Source organism: Mastigoproctus giganteus, chromosome 4 (assembly GCF_048544385.1).
Source record: "Mastigoproctus giganteus isolate SK-2022 chromosome 4, ASM4854438v1, whole genome shotgun sequence".
Taxonomy (NCBI): domain Eukaryota; kingdom Metazoa; phylum Arthropoda; class Arachnida; order Uropygi; family Thelyphonidae; genus Mastigoproctus; species Mastigoproctus giganteus.
In genome coordinates, this window is record NC_143578.1 from 30,903,780 (window position 1) to 30,919,625 (window position 15,846).

Genomic DNA, 15,846 nt, shown 5'->3' on the forward strand with positions numbered 1-15,846 from the left:
TTTTCTCATTTTTCAGTTCCTTCATCCATTTTTTTTTTACTATATAAAAGTATATAATAAACATTACTATATAATATTAATGTAAATACACCATATCTACTCATCCTTCACAATGAGTTGCCCATGTATTGCACTACTTTGAATAAGTAACGCTTCACTTGCAATACCAGAGCACCTGCCCGCCCACCGATGAAAAGCCAACTAGCTTTTAAACTGTGCCATCTGGGTGGTGGAGCCCACTGAGAATAAGTAACAATAGTCTTATCTATTAATGAAGCGTTACTTATTTGAGGTAGTGCAATATGTGGGCAACTTGTTGTGAAGGACGAGCACAAATATGAGATACAAATGAAATGAAGCTTTTCACACTGCTATCATAGTTTTTCTTTAAGAGTTGTCTATGGTGTATCTACATCAATATTATATAGAATCTTAAAAACTCTTAAAATACTATATGCCTAGTTGCATTTTTATTTAAATAATAAATATTATGAAAATTGGTCCCCATTTTAAGTGGAATTTTCTGGAACCAATTATCCTAACGAGGATAATTGGTTCCAGATCTTGTCTACAGCACAAATGATTCTCTGTGATGAAAGAACAGTGATTCTCCCCCACCCCACAAATCCTAAGCCAATGGACCCATTAAAAACCAAATGAGGATAATTGGTTAGGTAATATCCTAATGAGGATAACTGGTTCCCCTGTACAATAATTCAAGGTCATAAATCTTAAAGACTGAGAGGTGCCTACTCTCAGGAGTTTGTAGTTGTTTGGGTACATTTTTGGATGCATCAACTACTTTGGTCAAAGCATTCAAGTTCACATGGTTAATCATGTGCTGTGTCTGTACAAGTGTTTTCAGGGATTGACCTGAAATTTATAGGTTAAAAAGAAAAAAAAAGTGATGAATAACTTACAGGAGAAACAAACCTTACTTCCTCTGCCTGAAATCAGCTAACCACAGTACCAAATGAAGAGGCTTTTAAGAATTTTTCCAATTTCTTACAGAATTTGAATTCAGACCTCTTCATTCATGTTGGCTTTTTTTTTTCCCCCGCTATAAAAAAATAGATTTATAGCGGGGGAAAAAATTATTCCCCATAACAGCATACTGGATTGGCCACTTGTCACAAGTGACAAGTGGCCAATCCAGTATGCTGTTATGGGGAATTTTTGGTGGGTAATGACTTGACCATGATTTCCAAAATTCAAACTAAATGTCTATAGCACAAATGATTCTCTGTGATGAAAGAATAGTGATTCTCCCCCACCCCACAAATCCTAAGCCAATGGCTTGTCTGGGAAATAACACACCTGACACATTAAAAACAAAGTTGTATCAAAATTGTTCCTACCACAGAGACTAAACCAAAGAAATACTGGTGAAAGAGGCCTATGCGCTCCGGATTCATATTATTAAAACAAAAATTATAGTTCCTCAGAGTGAACGGTTTAATATACTTAGAACAAACATACAAAGAACGGTTTAATATACAAATGTGGCTATCCCATCGACACCTGTCAAGGGTGTCGATGGGATAGCCACACCTTGCAAGGTCCGCTTTGACCCTGGTGATCTCTGTGCGTCTTTCACCTACAGAGCTAGAGTGTGTCCAGGCGCGAGTTAGCAAGGTTCGGGCAGTGGTGAGGAGGTGACCCCGTGTGTGTGTGCTGACCGGAAGTTGATAAATTGGCCAGCACACATAGGTTTATGATAAACTGTCATCTTCGAGCATGTGTCTTCGCGCCAGACGAGGGTATCTAGGTATGGTATGGTGTTGTTCGACTCCAGCTCAATCGTGAATTTTATGAAGGGCAATAGTGAGTTGGGGTGGGTTAGGATTCGCTGACCTGAGTCTCTAGGGATATTTATGAACACATCGTCTACATAGCGACACCAAAAGGCAATGTGATCTGGTGCGTGTGTAAACGCACGTCCCTCTAATTCCTCCATCACGATGTTTGCCGTGACCGAACTGACAGGGGAACCCATGGCTGTGCCATGCACCTGCTGGTAAATTGAGTCGCTAAACATGATACCCTTGACCCATCGACACCCTTGACAGGTGTGACCCACAGGCACACGACAACGTAGCGACCAACAGTAGCATCAACAGTGGTGAGTCATCCACGAGGGCATTTATCCCATACTACCCCAACCTGTCGAAACGGATCGGTAGAATCCTAAAATCACATGGGATAAAGTGTTTCCAACTCCCAGGCAGGAAACTATGTTCTCTCATTTCCAACGTGAAAACACCTGTCCCCACCCTTCTGCAGAGCGGTTTGGTCTATCGCATCTCTTGCCGTGACTGCACTAGCTGCTACTTTGGAGAGACTGGACATCGGCTTGAGAAATGCCTCTCAGAACATAAAAGGGCGATCTGTTTGGCAGATGTGGAGCACTCAGCTACTGCCAAGCACGTCTGGACAACCCACACTGCGATGTCGTGGTTGTGGACAGGTCCCACCATTACCTACGGTGCACCTGGTTGGAATCGTTAAACATAAAATGCTCGGATACCTCTTTGAACAGGAACAGTGGTTGTCAAGTTAACCCCAATCACAGAAGCAATAATTCTGTCCACGTCACCACCATACGTCACAGCCACAAACTTCAACCTCAAACAATTAGCCACACGCCTCACGCACCAGTTTGGCAGTGCACATCTCCATTCTAACTGTCATTTAATATTTTCTGTTTAACTGAAGAAGGCTGTCTACTCAGCCGAAAGCTTTTTGTAAATTAAACCGTTCTTTGTATGTATGTTCTAAGTATATTAAACCGTTCGCTCTGAGGAACTATAATTTTCATTTTAATAACAAAGAAATACTTCTCTTCATCTCCATTTCTTCTCACAACAGAAAGAACCATACTAAACTGCAAACTTCACTAAATATTTAAAGCAACTATTATGAAAAGAACATCAACTAGTGTGCTCTCTCTCTCTCTCTCTCTCTCTCTCTCTCTCTCTCTCTCTCTCTCCCAACATAGTTTGATTAAGTGATATGACTATCACTGATGTAAGTAGGCAAAAATATTCACCTATGTTATCTCTGATCCAAATATGTATATGGAAAAGTGTTAATAGATTTTACTGAATAATTTATAACAAGTTGTTACATTAGAAGTTATAGTATGTCTTAAAGCACTGTTTCATTGGACTAAATTCAAAAATAGCAAAAGGTTAAATTTCCAATACTCACCTTTGATCGATATGGTTTGAACAATAAGAGATTGGCTAATTTTAAGGTGATTAGTTTTTTAAAAAAATTTAAGGGGATGGATAAGTTGTAATTACGATGAAACGGGATTAAAATATGCGCAAGGAAGTAGAAGTGCACTAACTCCGTCCTTGGTTGTCATGAAGTTGATTAAAGTTGAAATTCTAAATGTGAATAAGCCAATAGTCGTAACGGTGGACTTTCGTTAAAACGTCTTCAGTTGGCAAGTTAAGTGAAAGGGAATGCGTACTGTATTTAAGAAGAATTTTGTAATCCCATGATGCATTTTGCCGCTTGCGGGAATCTCAAATTGGTGAGGTTCCAAACCGGAGAAAGATTGAAGGGGAGTTTCGCATTTAAAAATGTTTAGATCGGAGTGGTGACAGAACCATTCTATAATGAGGGCTTCGTATTGCAAGATTTTGTAGTTGTTTTTTAATTTTAATATGTTGATAAGCTGAATCTACTGGGGGGGGGGGGTTGTTGGAGCATACGTGTGAAGTAAGTTCAGTGCTGGATTGTTCCGTTCTGAAGCTATTGTAGTGATAATAAGCTCTTGTATTGGATGACTGGGTTGAACCAAATTTGGTTGCAGTACTGCCAATGTAACAGGCGTTACACTTTTGTTGACATTTAATTAAGTAAATAATATTATTCATTTCACTTGTTGGATATTTATGGGTTTCTTTATATTTATTGAAGAGTGATCTAAGTTTATTGTAGGTAGAAAAACAAGTTGTTATTATGTAATAACAAGTTGTTATTATGGGAAACTGTTTGTTCTCATAACAACTTATGTTTTTTTGAAGATAATTACACTATAAAAACATTTCTTTACAATGTAAAATATTTCCAAAGCTTTCTCAAAAACATTTAACTGAAATAACATCAAATTAGGAAAAGAAGGAAAAAGGGAACCTAACAGCATAGTTCACCAAAAATTAAACCATTCAAATCAACACACATCTGTGTGAAATTAATACCATGGAGGGGGGGGGGGGAGATTAAATACTAGATACAAATGTCTGCTTTCCTCAGTTGAAAGTAGGTTTTCATATTTAATCTCCCCCATGGTAACAGAGGTATTAATTTTGCATACTAGAACAGTGATTAATTGGAATAGTTTAATTTTAGTTAACTGAAAATATTTTTACTTGACATTCAATCATAAATTAAGTTTATCATTAAGATTTAAAGTATTAATTATATACTTCATGAAATTCATATGATAAGAAAGATTTACTGTTGGCAAGTTCGGAAAATCTACAATCAAATTAAAGTTCAAGTGGCAGCAGTAATCCAATGAAATGGACAGAATTAAATACCTCTCTTCATTCATTAGTGGAAGGATGAAAAGCATACTAAAAAGAAAAAAACTACTAAAATATCCAAAAATATGTGAAGTTCAACCAATTAGCTGGAATCCTGGCGTATTTGACACGCACACACACAAAATAAATAAATAAAAACTTTAAAAAAAAACCCTTTTGAAATTACGAAGTGTGAATTTTTGAAAGTGAATATCAACATTGAATGAATACTAAAATTGTGTTCTTTGGGTATCATACTGGCAGAATACAATTTTAGTATTCTTCTGATAAGTTACTTTTGATCTCCTTCATCAATATTTTTTAAATGGAAAAGTTTGGCCATTAAAAAAAGAAAAAAAAAAAAAAAAAAAACTTTTTGGTAATGTGGATGTCAAAATATACTGTTTCTACGGGAACTTAACATGGTGTTTTGGGGGTTTTTTGGCAGCTTGCAGCCTCAATTATGATCCAACATTTTTTTTTTTTTTTTTCCCCTTTAACTTACCAAAGAAAATAGGGCCAAAATTAAGAATAAATTTCCAAAGTTTCCTATTTAAAACTATTTCCTACTTTTTTCCTTAAAAAACTAACTAGAGTTAAAAGGGCACCACATGCCTGCTACTGTTACCATGGATACCCATTAGACATTTAAACTTGAACAATTTCATGCATCATCATCAACTGTCAACAAATGCTAGAGTGAGAAAGTGACATACACTTAGGAGCTTAAGCTGAAGAGAACTGGCAGTACTGTAATGGGAAACGATGATATTAGAGATGTGTAGGTAGCTGCCATCAATATTTAAAAAATAAACTTGCATCTGTGCTTTCATTTTAGGAACCATTTGTGGAATGTGCGGAACACTGAGCCATTGAGATGTTAAGAAGTTGCAGTTAACTTCATGTAAAGTAGTATAAGCAGAGATGGACAAGACCATTTTTTTAATTCAGAGGATCTACATATTTTTATTCATGACCATCATTATAGATCATACATATTACAATTGATATAAAGGATCTGAATTTAGTGGGAGCTAAATGTGACACAATTATGGATTACATGATCTTGTATTATTCAAATTTAAACAGCAATTTTGTATTGCCCTTTTAGCTGTTTCTTTTCTCAGGTTTTCTGGTCCACACACAACTTGCAAACTGGCATGTAAAAACACATTTCTACAGATATATTACACAGCAAACCATATGAACTAGATTACCACTGGAAATGGTGCATTATATGATCCAAGTAGCTCATGCACCAAAAAATTCCCCAAGAAGAAGGGAAAGAACATAAGATTACTGCTGCCAATTAAATAAAGATTTTTTCTCTCCCTATCAATATAAATTTGCAAACAGAATACATTTCTTTCCTTGTCAAAGTTGATAAGTATCAAATATTCAGAATTTAATAAATAAAAAAAAATTCACTAAATGGGAAGATCTCTAAATCTTTTAACTAAAAACTAAACAAATTTTATTTATTCATAATTTAATTTTTCATTATATTTTAAGTATTAAATATTCAGTATTTAATCAAACTATACATACCTAAGTTTCAGACCCCTCTGTTGGAAGAAAATAAACTTGCATTATATTGCAATCCTGACAAACAGATTAATATTATATGTGAACTAAAAACATTTAAAAGAAAATGAATCAGAACATCAAATCACAAAATATATCCTATCGATTTATAATTTAAATTATCAAAAATAGAATTAACTAAAAAATTAAGTTTTCCATCTTATTTCAAACAGAATAAGTACCACTGCTCTCATCCAATAAAGCCTCAGGCAAATTATAATTCAGTACAGGTTTCACCATAACCTTCAATCTATGCATAAATATACCTGCAAAGTGCTAGCTGAACCCACTAATGGTATTGTAGATGCTTAATAAACTATACCAATATTTGAATAACATTCGCATTAGTTGAGGCATATTATGCAAGAAAGCAAGCTTATACAGAATCAAACAAAAAAAAAACACACCTTCCCACTTCAGCCATCCAGTCACTCCAAATGTTTGTCTAGTTCAGTTTTAAATTTATTTAAGCTATCAACTTCCACAACAACAATAACAACAACAGATGGAAGTCTGTTCCAGCAATCAACTACCCGTTGGCTAAAGGCAAACTTCCGCACATCTAGTCTACAACTATCTTTCCTCAATTTGAATCTAAGCCCCCTAAGGTTCTTAGTCTGAGCAGGCAGACTTATCCAGTCAGTATTGAGCCTGCACAAAGGCCTTATACACCTCAATCAGATCACCACACAGGTGCCTAGTCTCCAGATGCAGCAACTTGCAGAACTTAAGCCTTTCTTCATGAGCTCATCCCTTTGTTTGTTGTTGTTTGTTATTTGGTTTTTAGGAGCATTAGCAACTAAGGCCATATTGCTCTGGGGATATGTGGTGGTCATTCCCTGACCTTTCCGCATCCTCCGTATTTGGTGGTCACGGGCTCGAACCCCGGTCTAATCAAGAAGCGTGTGCTACGCACTGCCGCTCTTGCCCACCTGGCTACGGAGGCGCCTCATCCCTTTGTTCCTCTCACCAATCTTTCTGCTCTTCTATGTACTCATTTTAAAAACTCTACATAATTTCCTAAAATGAGGCCTCCAGACCTGTATACAGTACTCAAGGTGCAACCTGACCACTGCCTTATACAAAGGGATAATCACCTCCTTGTCTCTGCTAGCAAAATTCCTATATATCATTGACAAAATTCCATGACCTGCTCTGGCGGCCCATCTGCACTGCTCAGAGAACTTCATATCTGACTGCACAATTACCCCCAGGTCTTTTTCATTCTCCACTTCCCTGAGTGTAGTACCACAGAGTTGGTATGTTTTTCTTGGGTTACTGCTACCCATATGCAGTAATTTTCATTTGTTAATGCTACACTTCAGTTGCCACTTCTCAGCCCATCTGCCTAACTTCTCTAGATCCTGTTGCAGTAGCATACTGTCTTTGGTGTCATTAACAACCCTGCCAACCTTTGTATCATCTACAAAATTGGACATTAAGCCTGATATACCTTCATCGATATCACTGATAAATACAGAAAACAACAATGGGCCCAGCACCAAACCCTGGGGGGACTCCGCTAATAACATTAGTCCACGTAGCGCAGTGTCCATTTATTACCACTCTCTGCCATCTCCCACTCAAGCATCCCTTTATCCATCACAGTAACATGCCCTTAATGCTGCTCCAATTTGTAAAGCAGTCTTTCATGTCCAACAGTATCAAAAGTTTTCCTGAAATCCAAGTATATGATATCAAAATTATTTTTAGCATCCAGTTCCTTTGTGACCACGTCGTAGTAGCCAATAAAATTGGTCAGACAAGGCTTCCCCTTAACAAACCCATGCTGTGCCTGAACTATTGCCAATGTCTTGTCTATGTGACCCTGCATCACCTCTTTAACAATGACTCCATTATTTCCCTGGAATGGAAGTTAAACTAACAGGTCTATAATTATTTGTGTCACCCTTTGAACCCCCTTTGGGAATTGGGGATACATTTGCACATCTCCAGTTCATGGGGGCCTTCCCCAACTCTAAGGATGCTCTCATAATTATGGCTAAGGGTTTGCTTACTTCTCTTGCTGCTTCCTTCATTATAACTGGATAGATTCCATCTGCCCCAGGTGACTTTTTTTTATGTTTAACTTCAACAATTTCTCCTCCACTTTGCTCTCAGTTATCACAAAATCACTTAGCTCCCTGTTAGAGTTTGATAAACGTCTGGCATTCCCCTCCTTGAATAACTGCTCATGTGCGAATGTAGATGCAAAATACTCATTCAGTTTATCAGCTACTTGAGCAGGATCATCAATAGTTAAACCATCTATGTTAAATGGACCAATCCGATTCATCCCCTTCCTTCTAGAGTTTACATAAGTAAAGAACTCTTTGATGTTTTTCTTTGCGTCCTTTGCCAAAGATTTCTCGTAATCTGCCTTCACCTGCCTAACCTCCTTTGTGACTTGATTACAGACTAGCTTCTGTGTCGCCTGATAATTTATATGCATTCCATGCATTTTAATTCTCTGCCATGAGCCTCATTAATTCATCTGACATCCATTTAGGCCCGAACCTTGAACAGTATTTCTTAGTTGGTATGAAAAGCCTAGTAGCCTCCAAGATTAAGTCCCTGAAGGCTTCCCATTTAGAAATCACCATTGGTAACATCATCAGTTGATCCCACTCTATAGAATTTAAAAACTGTCTGAGACCTCTGTAGTCACCTTTACGAAAACAAAAACCCTTCCCTTTACCCTTGATTGTAGTTACATCTTTAAGTAAATCCCGCATCAGTACACTGATCACTGTCACCTAGTGGTTCCTTTATCTGCAAATTCCTAATGCATTCATCATCACTGCTGGTAATCAGATAAAGGGTATTACTCCTTCTCGTTGCCCCTCAAACACGTTGCTGTAGAAAAAAATCCTCCAATAAATCCCACAAGTCTTGCTAGCATGTGAGTGACCAACCTACAAGTTCCAGTCAATAACTGGAAAGTTAAGATCTCCCATTACAAGACATTCTGATTTACTGGCCCATTCTATTTCTCTGCACAATGTACTCATCAGCATCATTAGGCTTATAACATACTCTTACTCTCATTTTCCCTTTATTTGTAGTATTATGTCACAGTGTTTATATCACACCAAACAGACTCAACATTGCATTGTCCACCCATGTCAACTGGATACACTTCCTTAGATTTCTTTCTTAACTAACAGCATAATCCCTCCTCCCTTCCTACCCTTTCTGTACTCCCCAAATTCCAATTCTGCACTGCTTATATCTGTGTGCCACCACATCTCTGATATCCCAACAATATCTACCTTTGATGGCTTGACCAGTACTTCAAATTCAATTTTATTTACTATATTTCTAGCATTAGTGTACATGCAAGTATACATGCACTTGTTCTTATTCTTAGTTACCCTAACACAGCCCATATATTTACTTGTTCCGATGACTCCCAGCAGCTCCTGAAATCCCCAGCAACTTGCTCTCTAGGCTGATGCTCATTGCAGTAGAAGCAGTGCAAGAATCACTTTCGCTTCTGTCTGCAGCTACCGTTAATCTTTTAGTCTGTGAATCCCCACAAACTAGCAGTTTTCCGACCCACCTAACACTGCTTTGATAGCATCAGCAAATATCCTTGCACCCTTTCTATTTAGCATTAGCAGAGACATATGATGATGAAAGAAAGCAAGCTTATGCAGCATCAGACAAAAAAAAAAAAAAAAAAGCTTCGATTTCACCCCTCTGTTTGTTCCAAATATCTGTCCAGCTCAGCCTTAAATTTATTTAGGCTATCAACTTCCACAACAAAAGATGGAAGTCTGTTCCACCAATCAACTACCTGCTGGCTAAAGGCAAACTTCTGCACATCTATCCTACAGCTGTCTTTCCTCAATTTGAATTTATGCCCTCAGGTGATTATTCTGAGCAGGAGGAAGAATCCCAGCAGCATTGAGCATGATCAAACCATTCAAGGCTTTATACACCTCAATCAGATCACCTTGCAGGTGCCTAGTCTCCAAACACTGTAATCTGCAAAACTTAAGCCTTTCTTCATAAGAGCAACCCTTTGTGTCATTCACTAATCTTGTGGCGTGGCTCTTCTCTGTACTCGTTCCAACAGCTCTACATCCTTCTTAAAATGAGGCCTCCAGACCTGTATACAGTACTCAAGGTGTGGTCTGACCATTGCCTTATACAAGGTGATAATCACCTCCTTATCCCTGCTAGAAAAATTCTTGTATATCATTGACAAGACACCATGAGCTTGCAGACCGTCTGCACTGCTCAGAAAACTTCATATCTGCCTGCACAATTACCCCCAGGTCCTTTTCATTCTCTACAACTGTCAGTGTAGTACCACAAAATTGATACATTACTCTGGGGTTACTGCTTCCCATATGTAGTACTTTACATTTATCAATGTTAAACTTCATTTGCCACCTCTCTCAGCCCATCTGCTCAACTTTTATAGATCCTGTTGCAGCAGTGTACTGTCATTAGTGTCATTAACAACCCTGATCATCTGCCAACCTTCGTATCATCTGCAAACTTGGACATTAAGCCTGATATACCATCATCAATATCATTTATAAATACAGAAAAAAATTTAAGTGTATCCCATTCCTATAGAAGCAATCTCTCCTGTTAGCAAGCACAGCCCACAATGAAAAAAAAAAAAAAAAAAAATTCTACCCTGTGAGCCTAGCACAATCTCTACAGGGCCGAATTGATTGACAAGGCTCTCATCATATACTCAGTCCTATCGTGTCTGGGCAGAATTGCGGACACTTTCAAATTTAACCCTAACTCGCGACTTTTTTTTTAGCAAACGTGCCTATTTATGATAGGTAGTTCATTTTCCCATTGATGTTTTTACAACATTTTTCCCATTCATTTTTTCACATTTAAAAAATTTGTTTGCTAATTCTTTCTTGAAAGGAAATAATACTAATAACAGTTTCACTGAGAATTGTTTTGAAATATCAATTAACATTTACATAAAATTATTTAAAATGAAGTATTTTCATGCTCTTTACTTTGAATATAAAAGCTTAATACCCCCAGATTGATTCATGATTTTATACATCACTTACCGTATGTCTGGCTTACCATGAAATGAAATGTGGTTATCCCCTTAAAAGTTTATTAAGTTGGATAAATATGCATCTCCAACCCCATCATTTCAGTCTTATTTTTCACACTTCAATATCAATTTTCATTGGGTAAGTGAGATGTGAAGACATGTTGGTCTTCCAAAGTGCTTCTCTTTTCAGTTTCACTCATTCACACTGAATAATTTAGAGGTAATAAGTTTTGGGCTACAGGAGCTATGTATTAGTAATGTATGTGGAGTGCAAAAGCATCATTTTGCATGTAGCATGTTTGTCACAAATGCATCAAACATCCAGCTCATATTTTGAAAAAAATATCCATAAAAGTTACCCAGTCTTACCATTGCTAAATTTGCAGTTTGAATATCTGTACCTTTTGGCATCTCATATATTGTGGAAAATCACTGTCAAATTCTGCACTGGTAGATTCTAATTACCCACTAATGGAACAATAATCCCTGAAATGGCCAAAGTACATTATAAATGAAAAGAAATAATACTACAAATAAATAGCACTGCTTCTCAAGGAGCAGTGCTATTTATTTGTAGTGCAAAACCGAGGTAACTTATAATCTGATTTACAATAAGAGATGACACATTTTCAGCTTAGTTTGCACTCTTGCTGCATACAAAATTATACTTTTGCACCAACAAAATGCTGGTGTTCTCTTTAAATATATACTATTGCTTTTTTTTTAAACAAAAATGTACAATCTGTTTCTCATGGCATTACCTGCAGGGAGATCTGATTGAGGTGTTTAATTAAAGCCTTGACTGGATTAAGTAAGCTGAATATTAATAGTATCTTTCACTTGCTGAGACTACAAACATGAGGGGGCATAAATTCAAGTTGAGGATAGAAGTTTTCCTTCAGCCACCGGGTGATTGATTGTTGAAACAGGGAGAACTACACAAATTCTTGACGGCACAAACAGGTAAAGTGTTTTTTTTTTTTGGTTCATGCTATAATATAAGCTTGCTTTCTTGCATCATTTGCCATTACACAAATGATGCAAAGTAAGGCCTTTCACAAAATATATAAATTACTATTCATTATATCAAAAGACTGAAGATAAAGTTTGGCCTTGTGTCCATTCTTTGGCAGTTTCTAACATTAAAACTGCTTATGTACATGCAATGTGTGGCAAGTCAAGCAGTTGCATATTACTCAATTGCTAGTTCTTTCTATATAAGTTAAAAAATACACTTCCATATTTTCTAAATTGCTAGGGATGTAATTCCTTCCCGATCCTATTATTTTAAGGATTTGTCATTTTAACAGTTTGTCAGTTCCTAGCCCCCAAGGTTAGCAAGGAGATAACTGGTTGAAGTTGCATACTGTGATAAACCTGACTGTGATTAATAATAATAATAAAGCTGCTTTTAAAAATCACACTACAAAAATTTTTCTTAAAGTTGTGGATTTGCATATAGATACTCCAAACATCTGCATGCTAAAGATGAGTTGAGTCATCAAATTTTGAAGCACATATTGATAAATTTCGTAGGTCCATATATGAAGAACATAACACACTAAATTTATAAATACAGACTTCAACTCTAGGTGTCCCCATTTATCTTTAGCACTGAGTATGGTGTATAAATGCATACCCACTAGCTTTTAATCACAAAGAAATTCCTGATTCCATCCAAACTTGAATGAAATCTAGAAGAAAAGCAAATTTTTCTGTAAGTTGTAAAAGATGATTTCTGCAGATCTTTCAAGAAAATCAGAAAAAGCTTATGCACATAATCATGGATCATTAATCTTGCAATGTTTTCTGATCTCATATTTTCTATCTTCATAGATGATGGAGCCTGGCTATACATTTGATTCAAAATGTTTTTTTTTTCCCCCTTTAAATAGAAAATACATATATTTTGTAGCCTGAATCTAAATGGTTATACTTTTGCTAAGAAAATAAAAAGGCAATACAATTTTATACAATTTTTCCATGGCCAGATAATACTTGAATTTCATTAGAGAATAGATTAATAATGCCATCAGGTAAGAAAAAGCTAAATGCATCTAGCATTAAAATTAAATGACAATGATATCAATACCAGGATAACTGTTGCCATTCCTACCATCAGTGTTGGAAAGTACCTGGCATAGCAAAAGGGATAAAAAATGACTGTTATATTCAATATTCATGGAGAGAGCCTTTTACAAAGTTGAGCCTTTTACCTCATTCACTGCTAGAATGAAATATACCCCGAAAGATAACTAAACAAAAAATAACTCTCCACCGATGCTGGCTGTGTACAGCATAATTTTCATATTTAAATTACATGAAATACGAATAAAGAGACATGACTTAATTGATCCTTATATATTCATAATGGCAGCAGTTATTTTTATAAAACCTTCATATTCTATGTGATTAGTAGTGAAGGCCGATTTTCATACAACTTTTATAAGATCATAATGTGCCAGTGAATAGAGCTTTCACTAAAATTGTTTTACTTGTCAACAATACCACACACACACACACCAAAAGAAATATTAATGTTTTTTTTAAAGACAACTTTCTTATCACAATTCATTGCAAAGTATTTTTAGACCCAACTTTTAGTTCACTATGTGAGTGTAATGATCTCTCTCTCTCTCTCTCTCTCTCTCTCTCTCTCATATTATTGACTGGAGGGGGCCAGGGAAAAAAAGCTTATAGCACGGGTTAAAAAAGAAGCATTTGTTTCTCTATAACATACATTACACACAAAATTATGTTATTTTCAAAAATAAATATTCAGTGAAATACTCAGTTTAAAAACAAATAATTAAAACAAGCAAAATGTTTGGCTCTTGTTTATTAAATATTATTTCTAAATTAAATATATTATTAAAATAGGTTATTAAATATATCAAATATATTATGCCTGTAGTGAAATGAGAACTTCAGAAATTATATCTGATCTTTGAGACAGGTATTCCTAATTAGTAAAGAATTTAAAATTCCCGCAAAAAACAATTCTTAATAATAATCAGCTTTAACAAGTATAAAGCAACAACATGAGAAAAAGTCACTATGTAAATACAGGTCTGGAGGTCTCACTTTAGAAAGTGATGTAAATCTGCTGGAATGGGTGCAATGTTGTTGTTATTTGGTTTTTAGGAGCATTAGCAACTAAGGCCATATTGCTCAGGGGATATGCGATGGTCAATTCCTGACCTTTCCGCATCCTCCGTATTTGGTGGTCACGGGCTCGAACCCCGGTCTGATCAAGAAGCGTGTGCTACGCACTGCTGCTCCTGCCCACCTGGCTACGGAGGCACCTGGGTGCAATGAGGGACAACCAGATTGGCAAAGGGAACAAAAGGGTGCTCTTAGCTAGAAAGAGGTTCAGTTTTGCAAATTGCAGCATCTGGAGAGTAGGCACCTGTGGGATGATCTGATAGAGTTGTTTAAGGCCTTGAATGGATTGAGTAAGCTGAATGTTAATGGCATTCTTCCTCTACATGAGGGGGCATAAATTCACATTCAGGAAGGATGGTTGCAGGATAGATGTACAGAAATTTTTTGTCTTCAGCCAGCAGGTGGTTGATTATTGAAACAGGCTTCCATCTGTTGTGGAAGTGGATGAGTTGAATAAATTCAAGGAGGAACTAGGCAAATTCTTGGAGGCTATGGATGGGTGTGTAGTTTTTTTTTTTTTGCTGATTCTATATAAGCTTGCTTTCTTGCATCATTTGCCACTACTACTATGTGGCAACTCAGGACAGAACAAGTAAATGAGTTCTTTGAAAATGTTCTACATGACTGGTCCATTGCTAAAATAAAATTACACTTCTTTTAAAGATGAAGTGAGCATTACAACCTTGGATACTAGCTATGTGAACTGTCATCACTAGGGTTCGGATTTTTATGTATTATCATATTCATTTTTCATTTACATAAAGGCATGAAACTTAGTGTGTCCATGTTACATGGTCTGAGGATCATAAATAAGTGTGTTTATAATTTCATATTTCAACATATTTTACGCATTAGGTCATAATTTCAAAAAATATATGAAATATCATATTTCTTTACTTGTTTTAGCATATTCTATACTTGTTGACATAAAAAAAAAAATTTCATATTTCGTCTTATAATAATCAACAAATTATTTATCAAATTGATTCAAAATATATTTCTAAAAAACTGTGGGAATTTACATTTAATCATTTCACATTCCAGCGTGGGTGGGCACGAGCGGATAAATCCCAAAGTTATTTTTATTGGCTCTTTAGTCACTCACAACGGCACCATAGTGTCATTTTAGCTATAATTTAAAACTTTACAGTAGTTTCACCTTATACTGAGCTCAACAAATTATTCGTTCAACTTATTTTATACAGTAGAAACTTCAGCTGTTGGAGAAATGAAGCCAAAATCGAGCAAAATTGAGCTTTTTAGAAAATGGGTTTCTTTTGTAGAAGAGTCTAAAGACACTTACCAAACAGATGGAAAAATAATATATTGCAATGCATGCAATAAAGAGGTATGGAAATTAATTAATATATATAATATCGGTGTAGATACACCATAGATAACTCTTAAAGAACAACTACGATAGTAGTGTGAAAGGCATCATTTTGTCGTATCTCATATTGTGCTCTTCCTTCACAACAATTTTCCCACGTATTGCACTACCTCGAATAAGTAATG

The 15,846-nt window shown here is 36.1% G+C and overlaps 1 protein-coding gene across 1 annotated transcript in view; it reads right to left on the bottom strand.

Moving 5' to 3' along the window:
• The window catches only part of l(2)k01209 (uridine-cytidine kinase-like lethal (2) k01209), a 154,597-nt gene that overhangs the window by 54,862 nt on the left and 83,889 nt on the right, over positions 1-15,846 (bottom strand). Inside the window, exon 8 of the mRNA XM_090371459.1 lies at positions 6,087-6,103. Coding sequence (XP_090227585.1) covers positions 6,087-6,103 — 17 coding nt within the window. The remainder of the gene's footprint in view (positions 1-6,086; positions 6,104-15,846) is intronic.